Raw genomic sequence first — 22,030 nt, 5'->3', positions numbered from 1 at the left:
AATGTTTATTAAGAACAGTCCAAGGATATACGTCTACATGTTATGAATAATTCCTTTCATTAATTTGCCGACATCTCCGTTTGGAGCCCTAGAAATCAGAGTGATTAATTTACGAGTCTTGCAAGAATTTCCTCAATGCCTGCCTGTTGATTGCAGTGTTCAAGTTTATTTATTAGCTGTTCCAATGAGCTTGCAATTCAAGACACCATTGCAATTAGTCAAATGTTTTGCATATCAACTTACACATGTCAGCTTGTCTTTATATGGTCTATTGCAATATAGCATTTTCATAAATCTGCATGCATGGTTCGAAGACTTTTGTTACTTTATAGCATAGCGTTACTTTGGCAAAATGTCTTCCCTTTGCTACTTTTTGTTGTGCTTATAAAGAATATCGGGTCAGGTTCGTAACCAATTGGAGTGGCTAGCAGAAATAAAGGGAAAAAAGTCCTGCCTCTGGTGTTGAAAACGAGTCTCTCTGCTCCCCAGTCCCCTCAGACAGACATAGGCTAAGTAAGGAAAGGGGAACGCGCACTCCCTTCCACTGCAAGGGGTTTGTGATTAATTACTCTGGAGGAGTGAAGGGCTTGTCTGCCCCTTTGTGTGTCCCATAAATTAAGGGCTCCTGAGACTTTGACGCACACAGGTGAGGTGAGCCCCATGCGCGGACAGGGACGTCGTCTGCGCACCTTCTCTCGACAGATCGACGCGCCTCTTTATAAAGATTATTTGGAGGACCTGCATGGCAGAGACTGTTCTACATTGCAGAGCGGAGGCTAAATCTACAGCCTATACCGAAGTTTTCTTTGGATTGCCTTGATGTCGTTTCTCAATACGGCACTTTTGAAGTACTCCAGAGGTAGGCAACATGGCAAGGCACACAGCACAGTTCAAGTTCGCGATCATTTTTTATAGCATGTTGCAGACAGATTAGCCTATATGCAATGCCTGGGGAAATATATTTACAACTGCCAAGTTGACATATCATTTGTGGTGCTATTCTATACCTATAGCCTACAGCAAGAAGTAAATCATAGACTATAACAACAACATTTATAGTCTTTTTGTGATTTGTCAAACTGAAATATGGAAAGTTCGTGAAAGGATAAGGTTCAGTGTGTGACTATATATAGGCTCAATTGGCTTATTAGCGCGCAACTTTTCAAAAGCTGTCCAAAATAAACCTTTTCAAAAAGGAGTGCATCTCCTATTCCATGCAAAATTAAATTGGGATATATATAGTTACATTAAGGAAACTGTCCGTTTCTATTTACAATATGAGTTGAGTTGTATACATATAGGCTATATAACAGAAGAACAGCATTGCCTTAAATTAGCCTAAACAGGTCACATTGGTCATTTAGCTATATTAGTTTTAAACTTGACAACACAGTGTCTTCAAAATGCTGAATAAAATAATAAGCTATTATATACCGTAAGCACACACTCATCCACTGTGTTTCCTATAGGTTTCTAAGTGTTTCCCGAATGGTTGGAAGACAGGCGATCCGGATGGACAGTGGTAATAATGGCCCCGTGACAGTCATGGATGACAGCCCCACATCCAGCCCCAGCTCCAGCCCCAGTCCGGACAGTCGTCGTCAGGAGGAGCATGAGCGGCCCAGGGACAGGGTGGTCCAGGGGGCCGGCGGCGGGGGGCTTGCCGGTGGGAGAGGAGTCGGACGGCCGGCTGCAGCTAACGCAGCGCGGGAGAGGAGCAGGGTGCAGACCCTGAGACACGCGTTCCTGGAGTTACAAAGGACTTTGCCGTCGGTTCCACCGGACACCAAGCTGTCCAAACTCGATGTGTTGATATTGGCCACCACGTACATTGCTCATTTGACACGAACACTGCAAGAGGAAAACATGGACGAGGCTGAAAGCATAAAACAAAAAGAGGCGTTACATTCGCTGAAAGGTGATGGTTACCTGCACCCAGTAAAGGTGAGTAGATGCTAACAACAACAACAATAATAATAACAACAATAATAATAACAATAACAACAACAACAACAACAACAACAACAACAATAATAATAATAATAATAATAATAATAATAACAACAACAACAATCATCATCGATTTCACAGGACCACAATAGAAACAAGGCCTATATAGGGCTTTTTGTGTTATATTAAAACCATATAGGCCTGTACGTATTTTCTAACTGTTAACAAAGTATCACCACCATTGGCCAAAACATACATAGTATAGGCCTATATGTCTGCCATGGTTAGTTTTATTATCACATTCCCTGAAATTATCTTAAAATAAACAAAATGTGTGAACTGTGATTTTAAATAAATAAAACATTGTTATCTGGGATATTACTTTAATATTTTTTTTTGTAATTAGGCCAATTATGACAACATTTGTCATAACAGGTAATTCATTATAGGCTACTTATGGCCTTGTGCAATTGCTGTAAGTTGTTGTAAGTGTATAATAGCAACATCAGTAGGCTATTTAAATTAGGCCCCAGGTAGCCATAGCGGTGAATAGAGTAGAGTAGCCTAATAACTTTATTTTTCTTTACAGAAATGGCCTATGCGATCCAGACTGTACGTTGGAGCGTCAGGACAGTTCCTGCACAGTTCGAATCGGTCCGAGTCAGAGAACCAAGGCCCGTCACAGTCTACATCAAAGTAATAAAAACACCTGGATGAAGTGATTCAAGATTTGCATGAATTTTCATGCTGTTGATTGATTCAGACATAGCATGATCGGACATATTATAGGCTGTATATATGCTTTGTTGAATGATTTTAAACAATTAACTGATTTGACTTCCACAAATCCATGCATCAGGGTGCCATTGTAAATTAATATATTGAGTGAATTGTATGCGTGAAAATGGCTACTTGATGTTTCTCTATAGTTATTTTGTCAAATTCTTTTTTTTGTTACTCTGCACTGTGCAGTTCTATACATGTCCCAGGTAGGCCTATATAGGTCTATTCTATTTGTAGAAATTCCATGGGGTAATGAACCCGTCATGCTTGAGGTGTGCACTTTCAGTTAAAACATTTGCACTAAATGCATGTGTGAATAACTTAACATCTGTCATGTGAAGTGGTCTGTCAGAGAGTCAACAATGGAGCCCCCCGTCTTTCCTATTTTGTACATGCATGCATGGCTGTATGTGTTTGTGAATAAATGACTTAAATAAAACAAGTAAGGTCTCCTAATCAAGGGAGATTATGTATCAGGTCTAACAAATCTTTCTGAGTATAGACTTTAGGTTTTTGTTTTTTTTATCAATGAAAGCAAAACATTCTGAAATAACAACGGAAAAGGCTTAGGCTTAAAGCAACAAAGGGAAGGGTCGACACAAAAACTCACGTATACATCAGCATGTCACACTCACATACCGGTTAAAGTTAAGTAACTGTTCATTCTTTATGTCTTTTTCCATTTGCTGTCTAATGCCATGACTGGTTAAATTATTGAGGGCCATTCAAAAGAAGGAATTCTTGTAATGTATAGGCATATAGGCCATTATTTTGTATTTTTTAAGGTAGCTTCCACCATTGTGAAGTTCGCACTGGTGGAACTGTGAAGTCATATTAATCAAATGTCACTGAGCAAGTGATTCTGTTGAAATTCTATTTTGTCATTGTCAGTCACCCAAAATTCAACTTTAATACAAAACGACCCATGCATGCACCTGACAGTCTCTAGTAGATTATTTAAATCACATTTACCTATAGGCCTATACATGTTCAGCTGTGGCCTATATAGTTTTATTAGCCTATACAATTGTGAAGATATCAATTAAATACAGAATCACTATCACCAGGCAGTATAGGCCTATGTGTATGCTTGAGGCAAAGAAATACAAAAATGTTATAATTTGATACAGATGTATCAAGAAAGAGATATAGATCTAAAGGCTGTTCTAATTTAAACAAACAGCAAATAATGCAGAACCATTAATTATGTCTATCCTTTACTATGAGAAACAACGGTGTAGACTTAGTTTTAGTCTTTCTGTGTTCCAAAAAGTGTACTACACTAAGCCATAAAGTGTGTGTGTGTGTGTGTGTGTGTGTGTGTGTGTGTGTGTGTGTGTGTGTGTGTGTGTGTGTGTGTGTGTGTGTGTGTGTGTGTGTGTGTGTGTGTGTGTGTGTGTGTGTGTGTGTGTGTGTGTGTGTGTGTGTGTGTGTGTGTGCGACTGTGACTGCACAGTCAGAGACACACACTCAGACACAGACATACACAGTAAGCGCGTTCGGAAACACCGCACCGGAGCGCAGCGCACTCGCCTATTAGTTTGCATTGCACAGTGCGCTCAGTGCGCTATTTCCGAACGCGCCCAGTAAGTGTGTTTGCGTGTGTGTGTATGTGACTGCTGATAAAACTTAAAGCAAGGCGCAGCGTGAGTAGCATCGGAAACCAGACCTACCCTTGACTACCCTTTACTAGTCATTGGTTAGTTTAGACTAGTCATTGGTTAGACATGGGTTAAGGTTAGGTTTAGGTGTGCCCCGTGGGAGGTTAGGTTTAGGGTGAGGGTTTGAGATAGGTTAGTTGTAGGACTAATGACTAACCAAATGACTAATCTAAACTAAGTAGGCTACTGTCTAAACTCTAAACTAAGTAGCCTACTGCACGTTTACAGCGTGAGTGACTCGCACATTGAAAATGCATTGGGCCCTAATTGTAATTAAACAAGTGTAATGCTTTATGGTGTCGTCCACTCACTCACAGTTAACAGTTTTTGTATTGAGTTGTACTTGAAATGTACTGTAATTCTGCAAACTGTTAATAAATCAATCAATCAATCAATCACATGGACTCGCAATCTCGCATCAGTTGATTAATTGAACAAGGTGGACCCTCTTGTAAACAAGTGTAATGCTTAATTGGGTCGTCCACTCACAGTTAACAGTCTTTGTATTGAGTTTGTGCTTGAAATGTACTGTAATTCTGCAAACTGTTAATACATATTTAAATCAATCAATTATTTTCGGCGAGCGACACCTCCGTACGGTGGAGTATAAATCGCAGCCCCACTGCGCAGCTGTGGACGAGGAAGAAGACAAAACGAGCGTGACTCAGCCGTAGGACTGAGCCCGTTCTTTCCTTTCCTGCTCTCTCATCATGGAGGAAGGCGGCTGTGCGACGTGTGTTCTAACTTCTCTTCTTCCAACAACGCTTCTTCGAACAAAGAATGTTCGTTTCCCACACAGAACCGAAGGTAATCTAATGGTGAAACGACTTGTATTTGTAATGACTGCATCATTGTTGTCTTGTCTGTTGGGGTTTTAAAGGAGATTCTTGCTAGTTAGCAGGGTGTAGCTAACGTTAGCCTGGCGGATTGCATGGCCACCACGTGGAAGCAACAAGCCTCGTTTATAATATTTAGTATGCTGCCGGTGTCGCTTGACTCTCTTGTATTCCACCCTCGTGCGATGGAGTATAAATGATTTGTTTCCAAATAGTTCAATCATGATTCATGACCTATTAGTACTATACTAAGGTGAGGTTTGTCTTAGAAGTTGTTGCTGCACTTCAGATGACTGAATTTGAACAAGAATGTCTTGATTTGTCTTAATATCCCAGATACCCAGACAGTTTCTCTAATAAAATGTATGCAGCCCTATATTTAATAGACGTTGGAACCAGTGGTTCTCAAAAGTGGGGTCCGGGGCCCCCAGTGTTCCGGGCGTGCACCTAACCTTAACCCTCTCCCAGCCCTTATGTCTAACCAATGACTAGTCTAAACTAAGTATGCACCCCGACAAGAACATATAATCAATCTGAAAACAACTTGTGGATTATTGAATCGATTTTCATTTCAGACTGTGGTCCCCTCTGTGTATTGCAATAAATCATGCTTTCAGTCAGACTAAAAAAAAAACCTTGTCATGTTCTCCTTACTGTCCATTCATGCCTTCGACCATTACCAAAGGGTCAGCAGGAGATATGGTGGTCAGGGAATTGTCGCATCAATTATTTTATTGGGAGAAACACTTCTCTTGCCCCTTGAAGGAGTAAAGGTCATGGCAGAGGTTGTGACCTGCTGTTGAACCCGTCCTCAGTCTTGCTCTCAAGCTGTGTTCCATGATGCCCTCATGACCTTCAAGTGATCAGTCATGGCTCCTAAACAGCATATTGGCTGCTCCGTCAGTACAGCTTATTCATGCAAGCTAAAAATCAATAGCAAATACTCTTGAGGCCGGGTGACAATCACATACTCTAGTCTGGTCAGTATGACATAAGCTTAGAGTCTAACTGGTTAATTAATGGTAAATGGTGCATTTATATAGTGCCTTTATCCAAGGCGCTTTACATAGATTGTGCATTACATTCATTACAGTTTCAGGGTAAATATAGGTCTAATGATACACTGCATGTTCAAATCATGTATACCTAAGTTACTTAAAAAATATCCAAGTCTTTTTTTGTAAAAATAAATAAATGACCAATTAAACATTGAGGTGCCCTGCCCACTCTTCCTGTATCCTTAGTCAGCATCACCCCTATCAATGTGTCAAATGTCCTTGAAAAGGTGTTGATGCTATGCATTGCTAAAAAAGTGGTTAATGATGATCATTTCTTTCCCCGACTGATCGACTATGGTGAGAAAACTAAAACGAAAAGCCAATTTTGTCTGAAACCACAAGCAACATTTTATTACAGCTACTGTATTTAATGAACTGTATGCTGATGAAAACCTTTTGTTTTTTATGGAAATTTGAGACCTAGTATGTAAATTGTGTGTATGTTGACTTTGTTCTTTTATGTGTACAGGTGAGGATGGTTGACTGGAATCTTCCTAATATGGTAAGATTGAATAACTTTTTATAGTGTGTGTGTGTGTGTGTGTGTGTGTGAGAGATGCAGGGTAACGATATAATTGTTTTGGGCACAATCGGCTAGATTAGAGCTCTGAATTAGGTGTTCAGAGTCAGACCTTGTGCTTTTGCTACTGCCAAGATAATAGCTGTAGATCTGTCTTTACTGAGTGCCTTTTTTATTAATTAATGTGATCTGAGTGAAAGGTTCTTTCTGCTGGAATAGTGATGAGTTTACAAACTTTGCCGTTTACCCATCAGACTAAAGGGTGGTGATACTGTGACTAACTGAATTGCCAGCATTGTAGAACCAGCTTCCCAAAACGTCTAGGTTCAAGTGTAAACTGATAACCTTCGACAATTTAGTAAAAGGATTATTATTAATGTGTAGTGATCCCCAAGGGGAAATTACTTGTTTCCATTGACCCAGTGGCTTGCTTGGAGTGAGTGCACAGGGGAGCATTTGGAGTTCTTGCTCAGGGATATTTAACTAGACAACACAAAGTCTGTAGATGCCAAGGTTAGAACCTGGGCCATGATTCCCAGTTGGCTGCTCTACCTCCTGAGCTACTGCTGCTATAGTTCAACAAAGTTAACTGAATACCAGTGCATTTACAAAAAAATAGGTTTGCCCTATGGCCTAGGCCCTAAACCAGAGAAAATATTCTAATTGCTAAATTTATTTTTGAAAGCTTCATTCTACCAGTCCAGTATAGTCAACTGACTCTTTACAACGTCTTGTATCAACGTTGTCCTCAGATTTCATGGCCTCACTGAAGACAAAGTGCCAGGAGAATGTATGTGAGCTGTACAACTACAAATATTGAGGTAAGCGCTTTAAGTCCTTTTTATTAATTAATGTGAACCTGGGCCATGATTCCCAGTTTGGCTGCTCTACCTCCTGAGCTACTGCTGATATAGTTCAACAAAGTTGATTTGAACTTAATTATTTTCAGATCTCATACCTCCATTCCTGCTGGTGTCGGATATTGGGCTAAAGTCATGTGCAGGACGGTCAGAGAGGTAAGGATCTGATCTCTGTGAAAGGTAGCCTCTGTACTCTACTACTGGTTAGTTACTTCTGTAGCTGGTATAGTGATGACTAAGTCAAAACAATGCCGTTTACCCATCAGACAAAAGCAAGTTACTTAGGTATACAAGATAAAAATATCCAAGTCTTTTTTTGTAAAAAATAAATAAATGACCAATTAAACATTGAGGTGCCCTGCCCACTCTTCCTGTATCCTTAGTCAGCATCACCCCTATCAATGTGTCAAATGTCCTTGAAAAGGTGTTGATGCTATGCATTGCTAAAAAAGTGGTTAATGATGATCATTTCTTTCCCCGACTGATCGACTATGGTGAGAAAACTAAAACGAAAAGCCAATTTTGTCTGAAACCACAAGCAACATTTTATTACAGCTACTGTATTTAATGAACTGTATGCTGATGAAAACCTTTAGTTTTTTATGGAAATTTGAGACCTAGTATGTAAATTGTGTGTATGTTGACTTTGTTCTTTTATGTGTACAGGTGAGGATGGTTGACTGGAATCTTCCTAATATGGTAAGATTGAATAACTTTTTATAGTGTGTGTGTGTGGGAGAGATGCAGGGTAACGATATAGAATTGTTTTGGGCACAATCGGCTAGATTAGAGCTCTGAATTAGGCTTAAGTGAAGTGTTCAGAGTCAGACCTTGTGCTTTTGCTACTGCCAAGATAATGGCTGTAGATCTGTCTTTACTGAGTGCCTTTTTTATGAATTAATGTGATCTGAGTGAAATGTTCTTTCTGCTGGAATAGTGATGAGTTTACAAACTTTGCCGTTTACCCATCAGACTAAAGGGTGGTGATACTGTGACTAACTGAATTGCCAGCATTGTAGAACCAGCTTCCCAAAATGTCTTAGGTTCAAGTGTGAATTGATAACCTTCGACAATTTAGTAAAAGGATTATTATTAATGTGTAGTGATCCCCAAGGGGAAATTAATTGTTTCCATTGACCCAGCAGTAGTGGCTTGCTTTAGGGTGCACAGGGGAGCAGTTGGAGGTCTTGCTCAGGGATATTTAACTAGACAACACAAAGTCTGTAGATGCTAATGTTGGAACCTGGGCCATGGATTCCCAGTTGGCTGCTCTACCTCCTGAGCTACTGCTGCTATAGTTCAACAAAGTTAACTGAATACCAGTGCATTTACAAAAAAAATTAGGTTTGCCCTATGGCCTAGGCCCTAAACCAGATAAAATATTCTAATTGCTAAATTTATTTTTGAAAGCTTCATTCTACCAGTCCAGTATGGTCAACTGACTCTTTACAACCTCTTGTATCAATGTTGTCCTCAGATTTCATGGCCTCACTGAAGACAAAGTGCCAGGAGAATGTATGAGCTGTACAACTACAAATATTGAGGTAAGCTCTTTAAGTCATTTTTATTAATTAATGTGATCTGAGTGAAATGTTCTTTCTGCTGGAATAGTGATGAGTTTACAAACTTTGCCGTTTACCCATCAGACTAAAGGGTGGTGATACTGTGACTAACTGAATTGCCAGCATTGTAGAACCAGCTTCCTAAAACGTCTAGGTTCAAGTGTAAACTGATAACCTTCGACAATTTAGTAAAAGGATTATTATTAATGTGTAGTGATCCCCAAGGGGAAATTACTTGTTTCCATTGACTCAGCAGCAGTGGCTTGTTTGGAGTGAGTGCACAGGGGAGCAGTTGGAGGTCTTGCTCAGGGATATTTAACTAGACAACACAAAGTCTGTAGATGCCAAGGTTGGAACCTGGGCCATGATTCCCAGTTGGCTGCTCTACCTCCTGAGCTACTGCTGCTATAGTTCAACAAAGTTAACGGAATACCAGTGCATTTACAAAAACAATTAGGTTTGCCCTATGGCCTAGGCCCTAAACCAGAGAAAATTTTCTAATTACTAAATTTATTTTTGAAAGCTTCATTCTACCAGTCCAGTATGGTCAACTGACTCTTTACAACGCTTTATCAATGTTGTCCTCAGATTTCATGGCCTCACTGAAGACAAAGTTCCAGGAGAATGTATGAGCTGTACAAATATTGAGGTAAGCTCTTTAAGTCCTTTTTATGAATTAATGTGATCTGAGTGAAATGTTCTTTCTGCTGGACTAGTGATGAGTTTACAAACTTTGCCGTTTACCCATCAGACTAAAGGGTGGTGATACTGTGACTAACTGAATTGCCAGCATTGTAGAACCAGCTTCCTAAAACGTCTCGGTTCAAGTGTAAACTGATAACCTTCGACAATTTAGTAAAAGGATTATTATTAATGTGTAGTGATCCCCGAGGGGAAATTACTTGTTTCCATTGACCCAGCTGCAGTGGCTTGCTTGGAGTGCGTGCACAGGGGAGCAGTTGGAGGTCTTGCTCAGGGATATTTAACTAGACAACACAAAGTCTGTAGATGCCAAGGTTGGAACCTGGGCCATGATTCCCAGTTGGCTGCTCTACCTCCTGAGCTACTGCTGATATAGTTCAACAAAGTTAACTGAATACCAGTGCATTTACAAAAAAAAATAGGTATGGCCTAGGCCCTAAACCAGAGAAAATATTCTAATTGCTAAATTTATTTTTGAAAGCTTCATTCTAACAGTCCAGTATGGTCAACTGACTCTTTACAACGTCTTGTATCAAAGTTGTCCTCAGATTTCATGGCCTCACTGAAGACAAAGTGCCAGGAGAATGTATGTGAGCTGTACAACTACAAATATTGAGGTAAGCTCTTTAAGTCCTTTTTATTAATTAATTAATGTGATCTGAGTGAAATGTTCTTTCTGCTGGAATGGTGATGAGTTTACAAACTTTGCCGTTTACCCATCAGACTAAAGGGTGGTGATACTGTGACTAACTGAATTGCCAGCATTGTAGAACCAGCTTCCCAAAACGTCTAGGTTCAAGTGTGACTTGATAACCTTTGACAATTTAGTAAAAGGATTATAGGTTCCTTCCTCTTTTTAATGTGTAGTGATCCCCAAGGGGAAATTACTTGTTTCCATTAACCCAGCAGCAGTGGCTTGCTTTGGAGTGAGTGCACAGGGGAGCAGTTGGAGGTCTTGCTCAGGGATATTTAACTAGACAACACAAAGTCTGTAGATGCCAAGGTTGGAACCTGGGCCATGATTCCCAGTTGGCTGCTCTACCTCCTGAGCTACTGCTGCTATAGTTCAACAAAGTTAATTTGATTTGAACTTAATTCTTTTCAGATCTCATACCTCCATTCCTGCTGGTGTCAGATATTGGGCTAAAGTCATATGCAGGATGGTCGGAGAAAGGTAAGGATCTGATCTCCGTGAAAGGTAGCCTCTGTAGCTGGTATAGTGATGACTAAGTCAAAACAATGCCGTTTACCCATCAGACAAAAGCATGTTGAGACTGACTAACTGAATAACTCCAGCATAATTAAATGTAGAAACTACTTTCCAAAAGTGCTCTAGTGTAAATTGATGCCCTTTGACAGTGTAGTTTAACATTAATTTGAGTTGAACTTGCAATTCTTTTCAGATGCCGTTCCTGCAGGTGGCAGATATTGGCCTTAAGTTGTACGCTAAATTGAGCATGAGGTGAGTATCTGATCTCTGGAAAGTAGCGTCTGTGCTGTCTGGTTTTATGTTGCTGGAATAGTGATGCTAATCTGTACTCATCTGACAAAAGAATGATGAAGACTTACTAACTGAATACCAGTGCATTTACAAAAAAAAAATAGGTTTGCCCTATGGCCTAGGCCCTAAACCAGAGAAAATATTGCTAAAATTATTTTTGAAAGCTTCATTCTAACAGTCCAGTATGGTCAACTGACTCTTTACAACTTCTTGTATCAATGTTTTCCTCAGATTTCATGGCCTCACTGAAGACCAAGTGCCAGGAGAATGTACAACTACAAATATTGAGGTAAGCTCTTGAAGAATCAATAATTTGATAATCTGTTGGTGCTGCTTGTGCAATAGTGATGAGTTTACAAACTTTGCCGTTTACCCATCAGACTAAAGGGTGGTGATACTGTGATTAACTGAATAAGTACTATCAAAACTATTTGGGATTATCATAAAAAGCACCATACATTTCCAATACAAATGGCGTGTCAATTCTTCTTCCAGCTCTCGTGTCATTACTGAAGAGTGAAGATGTAGGCCCCTCAGTCTACTGTGGTGGGACTGATGTGAGTAGCTTGGTAACACAAACAAACTATGTTCCGTTACTGGTTGCAGATCAATTAATGATGAGTTCACATTTGCCGTTTACCCGTCAGACATTAGGGTGGTGAGACTGTGATTAACTGAATATGTACTATCAAAACGATTTGGGATTGTCATAAACAAAAGCTAAAGTTCCAGGAGGTCTACTTGTTGGCGATTCTTGAAAGACACAATATGAACCAACCATACTAAATGCATTTTGAAGTGAAACATAAGGCAATTTTACTGCACCAGAGCAGCAGCATCAATGAATAATAATTCTCCTTGAGGGTGAGTGTGTACATAATTGAACTGTTGAGGTCCATACACGCAAGCAGTCTTTAAACTGTTGTGTCATGAGTACTTGCACAGAATATTTTGTTCCTTGACGGTTTCATATATTGTGATCAAAATATATGAAATCACCCATCAAATGGGCTGAAATATATTATTTAGTAGATATGGAAAATATGCTATAGTGTATAGTTTTGTTTTTATTGACTAAAATCAACTGCAGAATATAATCATACTATACTATCTCTTTTTTTGTTTGTTGCAGATGTCATTTTGCAACAGTCTTTACAGCACAGCAGTCCACAGCTGGGTGCGCTACAGAGGAAGTGTGGTTTTTCTGCCAGATGCATGTGGTTAAGCTCTTTTCCACAGAAATGACCACATCACCATTAATCAAACGCATCCATCTGGCTTGTGATTAAGTTCCTCTGACCTGGAACATTTGTTGCACTTTACCCTATAGTATAATATGGCTTGTGATTTAGATGATGGAAAGTGAGTTGTCATGATTTTTAGTTTTTCCTAAAGTTTATTTTGTCCTGTAAAGCAACTTTGATTACCTAGAAAAGTGCTATAAATCTCATGTTAATTCAGCAAAATAAATGCATCTAATATGATTTTTGTCTTGTCTGGCTTTCACTGGGAACACTTGGATTTGCCATATATGAAGGTAGAGGGTATACAGATGGTTGCATTATTTTACAACTACACACCCTATATAAACAAAACATTCATATTTCAGAACCTGAAGGTGTGACGAAAAAGTTAATCATGAGCAATAAGTTGATTTGTGTGGTCTACCTGTTATGGTATTACTCCTCTGTGATGTATGTGTCTGCCCCGGGTGCGTAGGCGTAGATGAAGTGGAGGATGTTCTGGTGGAGTTGCTCTAAGGTCACGTCTCGCCTGAGCAACGAGTCAGGCTCACACAGGTCAAAGGGAAACACTGCGTCAGGTGGGATAACGAGAGCTGAGGTCCCTGTAGGAAGAAGCGGCCATCCCCAGACATATTGGTCAGTTATTGGCCTACATGAGCATATTTGAAGTGAAAACTGAAAAGGTATCTAGTTTCTATACTGTACCAAATAGTCTGCATCCTTAGCCTCACTAAATTAAGAGGACACAATCATGTCACCCCCCCGGGCGTCCTGCAATGCTATACTGTTGAAGTAGGACTCAAAGTCCCTGGGACTAATCCTAAAGACCACCCCTGGATCCCGGGACACATTACATTGAAAACATTTACATCACTATGTAAAATCTACAGAAATGCAATTTATTACAGTTCAGACGAGTTGAATTATGACACAATAACAGGACAAATGTGAGGCCATTGACTACTGAAAAACATTAAATACCATGTCGGAGGGTGATGGAGTTTTCACAAAGGAGCACAGCAACAACTGCGTCTTCCTCCAGCACAGTTCTTCTCAGACATAGTTTACAGTGGGCCTCAGCCAGAGAGATCCTGGGACAATTGTTTTTGTATAATGAGAGAATGGTACAAAATACAAGTACAGAATTAATGTAATTAAAAATGAATGAAATTTGTATTTTCGTGTCCTGCCACTTTGGCATTATGACATTTAACAAAAAATAAATAGAAAACTGACATTACAATCCTTCCTGTTCATATTACGTCTTGCCTTACATACAACAAATGAACATATGTAGAGTATGAACAAAATGAAAACATGTAAATGGCCCTCATTGACCAGGCCTTTTCAAGAAATAAGGCAAATGAAAGTCATTTTGAAAGATGTTTCAGTTTCTCTGCGTCATCCAACCACATTCATAATTTGGGTCCAACTTATTAAAAAGTCTCTGATAGAATGGGCAATAAAATAACATTTTAATTTCTTTAGATCACAAACTACATAATCTATCCTCAACTGTGCCTACATATTTAGTATCTGATTTGGGCACAAAGGATCGTTTCTTTTTTGACAGATTATACAGTAGTTTTCTGGACCATATAATGCTTTATCTCACAATACAATAGATATGATTCAGCCTACCATTACTGTAAGTACCAGTAAGGAGCACATTCGTTATTTTTTAAATGGGGAACATTTTGTTGTACACCCTCAGCTTATTGAAAAGAGGTTTATTTTCATAGATTTCTTTTCTCATAATTTTTCAACAGTTTTCTAAACAGTTATCCTAACTATGAAAAATAAATAGTCTTCAGAGGGTAAGACCTGCATATTAAGGCATAACAGTAAGGACAGTGCTCCACCTTGTGGTTGATAATATATTACATCAAGTGTTACTGTCCTGAAATGCAGCAGGTACATTTGAACAATTCAGATCAAAATAAGTCAAGGAAAAGCTGTAAATAATGAAAAGCCCTTACAGCAATTTGATAGAAGCCACTGACACCTTGACCCCTTTACATTGGTCTGATCGGATCCTACGGCTGGCCATGTAGTATCCATGGATCATCTTTGCTGCCCCATGACTGAGTTCCACCTGCAATGCCTGTGCATGGGCCAGCAACTTGAAGACAGAATTTAAGATAGCAAATATGAGGTCGGATGCATAGATAGTGGTAAAAGAGAGTGTGTATTGTAGTGAAAGTGAAAATGTAGTCATTAAAACGTATGTATTTGATTTTGTTCACCTCCCGGTAGTCTTGTGTGGTGTACATGGTGCAGGACGAGTAAAGGGGCTCTCCTGGCTGGACTGCCTGTCTCAGGGTGTGGAAAGTCTGGGCAAGCAAGGCCTGTTCTCCCCTGACATCCCGACATTGGATCACCAAGCCAAAGGCTTCTGCCAGTGGAGCTGGAACCGGGCCCATTTCCTGCACATGCAAAGCATCCGAGTACCACGATGTTTCACATGCAGATTCTGAGATTCCATTCCTAAAAATGTTGTTTTTACAAGTGTTAAACCTGCCCTGTATATAGAAAGAACTGACTGAGTCCATCCCACTTTGAGACAAAAGGCAGCCTGAGATGACCTAACGAGAACGACAGCTCTCTTGGAGCAGAACTATGGCACCTAGCCTTGAATGAGGAAAATGTATGCATTCTGAAACTACTGTATTTATTATTGCTATGGTAACACAGTTTATTGTCCTCTGTGCATTGGGTCTTGGAAAAAAAAGCATTGTAAGTTCTACAGGGCTCTGCTGGGAGGTAATTTATGTTATGAGAGAGACCAATTAACCATTTCCTCCAGGGAAAGTAGATTGTCTCAACTTCCTGATTTAGCCCTTTTTTCCTGCAAACAACTTTCTGGCCGGTTGAGGTTTAACCTTTCTTGAACTCATGTGACAAAATGTCCCATGCAATCGCCATTCCACTGACATTGTGAGACCCTACAATTCAGTTTAAGTTTGTCTCTATTTGTATAGCTGCTGAGGTTCAACCTGAACAACACATTTTGCAGTGAGCCTCAGATATGCAATGTGATGATGTGCTGTGTGTCATGGACCGACCGCTGTTCCCAGCAGGATACATTCTGTTCTGCCAGATCGCCGGGAGGCATCCATAGTATCTGCCAGTGCCCAGAAGCTGCACTGGACTGGGAAGGAGAGCTGCTGGTCAGCATCTTCACCATACTTCTTCCCTGGTATGAACACAGACACTGTGCGACTCTCAAGGACTGAAAGAGTAGATAAGAGATGGAACATCAATGGCACATCAATCAGCTCCAAATCTAATGAATACAATAATAAGAAGAACCGGTCCAGCACAATAATGCTCTACCTATCGATATTAGTGCTTGTAATGCACACTAATGTGGTACGTCATAATCAAGTAATATCAATGAAGCCGTCTTCACCACCTGACTGAACAGCATCCATTTTGTCCCGTCGGTAGCAGCCCAGGTCTCCCAGCATACAGATTCCTCCGGTGGCCAGCAGGGCAGAGCCTGCATGGATGTTGGCAGTGCCTGCTCCATGTTTGTCCCGGGAAAGAGAGGCAAACATCTCCCCCGAGGGCTGATGCCTGACACCACGTCCTGCTAGGCCCAGGGCGTGTGCCATCAGTCTGACACACACACACACACACACACACACACACACACACACACACACACACACACACACACACACACACACACACACACACACACACACACACACACACACACACACACACACACACACACACACACACACACACACACACACACACACACACACACACACACACACTTAGTTGATCAATACAGGGTAATAAAGTGGATTTTGAAATGTATTTGCATGTCCAGTACATGCTACATTACATGTACTGTCTCGTGTTTGACTTTACCTGTCTATTATGAGAGTGTCAGTGGTCAGGGCAAGAAGGTCCAGGCTGTGAAATATGTCTGTTGCATCTGCTCTGCTCTGAACTAAGCTGAGCAGCAGGCTCAGCTTCAGTGTATTGTACAGGCCCGGCGGGACAACTGACGACCCAAATGAGTTGGCCACCACAGCGGAGAACCTCCACGGAGAACAGGCTGTTGCCGTCAACAGAGCCTGGAAGTTGTCACTGACCTTATGTGGGTCTGTTGGCAGTTGCGAAGAAAAATGGCGGATGTTTAAGTAGTACTATAATTAATGATGCTGCGTGTAGAAAGTTCTAGCTTGTGAAGTGTTATGATGAATTGGAATACATGTGGCGTGTCAGAGGTATATTCTGAAGTTTCTCAATTAATCACAGCATTCCTGAACAGCAACTGGTATTTCAGTTAGATTAGGAGCAAGGTTTTACTGCGAGTTGAATTTACCATATTCACAGAGAGCCATTTTGTTCTTACATCACACTCAACTAATATGAATATGGTAAATTAAGTCCTTACACACTGGCTCCAACGGTTGGACACTATTGGCCTCTACGCTCCAGATAATGTTGGGCCACTGGTGCACATGTGCAGGAATGCCCAGCACCCTGTAGATACGTCCGATTCTCATGGAGTTACAGAGTTCATCTGTCATGAAAAAGGGGAAACAAAGCAATAGCACTCAAGGGGGTTGTTCTGTACCCGTCTGCTGATTATTGAAGAAACATGCATGCCACCTACACACCACTGCCAAGAGAAACACAGAGAGAGGCCTTCAGAACAAAGATTCCACTATGTGAGAGCCGTGCAGCCAAGCTAATGAGTGTTCCTTGCACTTATTAACATATATGTTTAGTAACGGGAGCCCTGTGTATTGAATTCCTCCGTGCGACTAGGTCAACACTATATGCTAATTCCGGTACAGAGATTGGCTGGTCTCTGCAGACTAATGGCTGGAGCATGTTATTAGAGGGGACAGGAACACCTAATATCTCACCAAGGGGCACAACGTGTTGTAGGGCTACGAAAAGATCTATTCATTTGAACTCTCCCCTACTAGGTTTGTGTTCCGAAATTAGAATTTAGAACGTTAGCCTGCACAACCAAGTTTTTCGCCCACCTTACTTGTAATATGATGTGACAAGTAAGATTGATTCTGAATTGAATGGAAAAACCTCACGTCATCTGATTGTCTGTCAATACAAGCTAGTGAAGCTACTACAACCTTATTATACATAATCATACTAAAAGTCTTTTCAGATTTCTCAAATAAAATATTTACCTATGCAAGAATTTGTTCAGATACAATCTGGAATATACTTGACCATACATTTTGGTTCATATAATATAAATAAAGTAAGTAAAGTAAGTAAGTCTTGCCGAGCCACGAGGCCCATAGGGCAGGAGCCTATGTCCTGTTTCTGTAGTGTGACGCAGTTTAATGTACAAGTACACCACCTGGACATGACGCTAGTATGTCGCAGGGACTTACCCCCAATCCAACCCTTGACGCTGAGTGCCAAGCAGGGAGGCACCAGGTTCCATTTTTCGAGTCTTTGGTATGACCCGACTGGGGATCAAACCTTGACCTCCCAGTCTCAGGGCGGACACTGAGCTGGTCATATACAATTACAAATACCTACTGTACAGTACAGTATATAGGCACTTTGCAGATCATGGAAGATAAGCCTTACAAGACTCACTCGATCAGAACTGAAAATATAGCACTGCAAGCTTATGTTTTGTTGTAATAAGTAGTTCTGAAAATATAGCACTGCAAGCTTATGTTTTGTTGTAATAAGTAATTTATCAAAAGCACAAAAGTAACAGTGTCTTTAATAGTATAACTCAAGCAGTGAAGTGGACTATGTATGTATTTGATACATGAATAATGATGTACATTACAGTGCAAATGTGCCATCAAGTGTTACACATATCATATGTAATAAATAACGTGGTGTACCGTTACTCTTACCTCTTAAAAACAGGGTGACAGATTGGTACCTGAGTGAGTTTTGTGGCCAGACACTCAGGCTATCCAATGCTTTTACATGGATCAATTCCACCAGCTGTTTGTCTGTTATATGCACGTGGGGTACACAGGGAAGAACATGCACACAAAAATATAAACGCACAACTCATTCAAATAATGTTCTCAGAGTCAGTAAACAATAAAGTGCACTAGTAATTGAGTTGGGCTACGTCACTCTCACCTCCCAGCACTCTGAACTTGACGTCCTCTTTTAGAGGAGAACTGCAAATGAGACAGCTGAAGTCATTCCTCACTGTTGCTGACTCAGTGGCCCCCGGGGCGTGGATTCGGACGTGATGGAAGCCTAAACGAAGCAATACGTGCAACACAATCACCTACAAACAACTGAGTTTTTAACCCATTTTGACCTGAGATCAGATTCTAAAAATGTCTTCTACATCCTGACAGTTTTCTGAAAAAGCTATGTTTCTATGTCAGTCGTTCTTCGATTTTTCAAAAATAGCAGACCTACAAGCTCGTAGCGCGCCACTCGGTGGTGCGCTATGAGCTTGTAGATCTGCTATTTTTCAATAGCTAAAGCATAACATAATGCTAACACCAAAATGGGTTAATGCATATTTCCTGTGTAATTATTATGGGCATGCAAATTACACAACACTGGCATCAGAGTATTAAATGTGATTAAACATTCAGATTAGCTCTAGTTTGTTTCCATAGCTATGGCTTGTATAGAGGACATTACAGAGCTGCCCTGGTGGAGAACAATGTCTGTCAGGGTAACGTTAATCACTCCCAGACCAGTGGTGGAAAGTAACCTAGTACATTTACTAAAGTACTGGACTTAACCCATTCTGACCTGAGATCAGATTCTAAAAACGTTTTCTACATTTTTCAAAAATAGCAGACCTACAAGCTCGTAGCGCGCCACTCGGTGGCGCGCTATGAGCTTGTAGATCTGCTATTTTTCAATAGCTAAAGCATGACATGATGCTAACACCAAAAGGGGTTCCCACCCAAAATGGTTAAGCATAGCTATTAGGTAAATGTACTTTACCTGAGTATTTCCATATTTGATACTTTGATACTACAATTATTTGAAAGCTTTAATGACAAGATACTTTGTACATTTAATATTAATTAAAAACTGCCAATGTGATCTTGTAGATTGTCTATTTTGGAATAAGTTTGACACATTTTGAGAGATTGCAGTGCTTTTATCTATTATACTTTTGAACGTAGACCTTTTAACTTGCAACAACGAGTATTTCCACATTGTGGCATTGCTACCTATACTTAAAGAAAAATAAATCTGTGTAGTATACTTCCTGGTCCTAGAAAGGGGTAAGTACATGTAAGTACCCGTTGAGCAGGGGCAGTCATCATCAGTGCAGAGGAACCTGGCCCCTTGGGTGTACTTTGTGATCCTAGTCATGGCAATGACCAGGCCCTCCATGGCAACCGGCCTCATCATGGGGCCGTAGCCACCAGGGAAGGCACACAGGTCCAGAGTGTATTCAGGAAATGGCGGCAGGTGTGTCAGCTTCAGGATTATATTAACCTCGGAATGAACAAGGAAATGGTATAAGCTGTGTGAAACTACAGTAGCTCACACATGCACTGCAGCCATATGCTGTCTGTACTTGTGATTAATACATTATGTAATGTATGACTTAGTCATTGACCAGAAGGTCATGCGCATTTGAATATCACCCATACCTGACTTTCTGTGTGTATTCTTTCAATCAGGTTAAGTGTCTTTATTGAAAGGAAACAAACCTGAAACAGAGTATACAAAAAAAGGGAAATGCTTACTGAAGACTTGGACATCAAATAGAATTTGGGTGGTGACCAGGTGAACTGACTCACAGACTGAAACAGAGCGGTTGCTTTGAGGGGCTCATGGAGGATGCAGTCGCCCAGGATGGGATCCAACTCTATCACATCAGAGGGATTGACACTGATGCGGAACCTATACACAGCTTCATTCTGCTGGGGGTCTAGAGACAAGGCAAGAAGTGGTGTCTGTGAACGTTGCAGAAATGACTGTCTACTCTTTCTAGTTCCTAGACTGAGACTCTAGAACAGTTCTTCTCAAAGTGGGGTCCAGGGACCCCCAGTGGTCCTTGGGGGGGCAGCTACATGAGTTGAAACAGGATCACAATAATTTTACCCACTTTAGCCCTGCATACACTGGCTATTTGAAAATCTACAAGCTTATGAGCTTGATCTGTGTGGCAGGGGGTGACAGGTCTGGCTCTGCCAGCTCACAGGCACACCTGCAGCACAGGTTAGTGTGCTTGTGTTCTCTGTTGGGTCCAGAGGCTCCACATTCCCATGCTTTTACTGCTAATGTGTAAGAGTTTGAAGTCACCCGACTCTGTGACCACTGACCTCGAGTTCCATGCTACTGGAATTTTGTTAAGGTGCTTAAGTCACTGACTATGCTAGTAGCCTCGGAAACCCAGACGTTTTTATTTACTATGCTAGTGACTTTTGTTTATGCTCCTGTGTGGACAAACGTTTATGTTGATGCCTGGCTTGCCTTGGAGGAATAAAGCTAGTACGAACTTAAGGAAGCTGCTGTGTGTTTGTCCTTAAGTTGATCCTTTGCCCTAGGTGCATGGTGACTATTTGGTCACAATTTTCTTTTATAACATTGGGCAATTGTTTGTTAATATTTTTTGAATAATTTCAACACAAATCTTGTATAATGGGGGTCGCTGACACTTCTTTTCAGAAGGGGATCCGAGGCCAAATAGGCTACATTAATTTGAGGGTGCTTACACGAAAAGGTTTGAGAACCATGCACTGCTCAAGTGAAGTCTAGACGGTTTCAAATTCAAACTGACAGAACTGTAAACGTGGCAATTAACCTGTTGACATGACGGTTTGACCTAAATAAAAGCCTTGCTGCTGGCAAGTTGTTCTTTTAGCTAAATGAGTTTTACTTCCGTAGCCTACTATACACACCACAGGCAGCGGCCTTACCGTTGAACGGCGTGCAGTCTTCAGCAAGTTTCAGAAGGCCACCACTCCTATCTAAATAGAACAATACGGATTCTTTTAAGGATAAAATATCGCCCATTTTCCTTCAATCTAATGTAAACTCACTAAACGGCCAAGAGAACAGGCTAGCTAGAAACGCTAGTAAGTAGCAAGATCTAATCTAGCTCAATATGATATCTATCTAGGGCCGGCTACGTCATGAAAAGCAGCTCGCGCACACGGCTATTTTGTGTTATCATTATTAGTCCATTATTTCCATGTCATTATTTAAACTAGGCTATTAAGTGATGTTATTTTGTTGAATACGTTTTTTGCTAAAGGGTTAAATTACTATATTCTGAATTTATGATAGTCTCACTCCAGACCAGCTCTTTAATAAACACAAAATACAAATTTCAGGTAGGTGACATTTCAGCCAATCAAGAGATAGTAGCTATTTGAGCCATAAAATAAAAT

General features: G+C 40.6%; 2 protein-coding genes across 4 annotated transcripts; one reads left to right on the top strand and one right to left on the bottom strand.

Moving 5' to 3' along the window:
- The first annotated feature begins 146 nt into the window (after window positions 1-146).
- tcf24 (transcription factor 24) lies at window positions 147-3,101 on the top strand. Its single transcript, XM_079489040.1, has 2 exons — window positions 147-1,944; window positions 2,540-3,101. Exons 1-2 carry the CDS (start codon window positions 1,489-1,491, stop codon window positions 2,648-2,650), a joined length of 567 nt encoding a protein of 188 aa, XP_079345166.1. The 5' UTR covers window positions 147-1,488; the 3' UTR covers window positions 2,651-3,101.
- mcmdc2 (minichromosome maintenance domain containing 2) lies at window positions 1,804-21,712 on the bottom strand. Of its 3 annotated transcripts, none has more exons than XM_079489036.1 (15): window positions 21,557-21,712; window positions 20,435-20,565; window positions 20,285-20,344; window positions 19,928-20,126; window positions 18,789-18,911; window positions 18,551-18,652; window positions 17,095-17,223; window positions 16,563-16,800; window positions 16,090-16,298; window positions 15,743-15,909; window positions 14,924-15,103; window positions 14,657-14,799; window positions 13,659-13,768; window positions 13,102-13,279; window positions 1,804-1,876 (listed from the first exon to the last, which is right to left on the bottom strand). In XM_079489036.1, the coding sequence occupies exons 1-14, from the start codon at window positions 21,651-21,653 to the stop codon at window positions 13,113-13,115; spliced, it is 2,055 nt and encodes a 684-aa protein (XP_079345162.1). In that variant the 5' UTR covers window positions 21,654-21,712; the 3' UTR covers window positions 1,804-1,876; window positions 13,102-13,112. The 3 variants fall into 3 exon arrangements, with proteins under 3 accessions (XP_079345162.1, XP_079345163.1, XP_079345164.1); XM_079489037.1 differs by having other exon boundaries at window positions 16,093-16,298; XM_079489038.1 differs by having other exon boundaries at window positions 19,928-20,108.
- Between the last annotated feature and the right edge of the window lie 318 nt (window positions 21,713-22,030).

The sequence above is a fragment of the Electrona antarctica genome (genome assembly GCF_951216825.1).
Source record: "Electrona antarctica genome assembly, chromosome: 20".
In the NCBI taxonomy this organism is placed as follows: Eukaryota; Metazoa; Chordata; class Actinopteri; order Myctophiformes; family Myctophidae; genus Electrona; species Electrona antarctica.
This window is presented reverse-complemented; position numbering and strand designations above follow the sequence as displayed.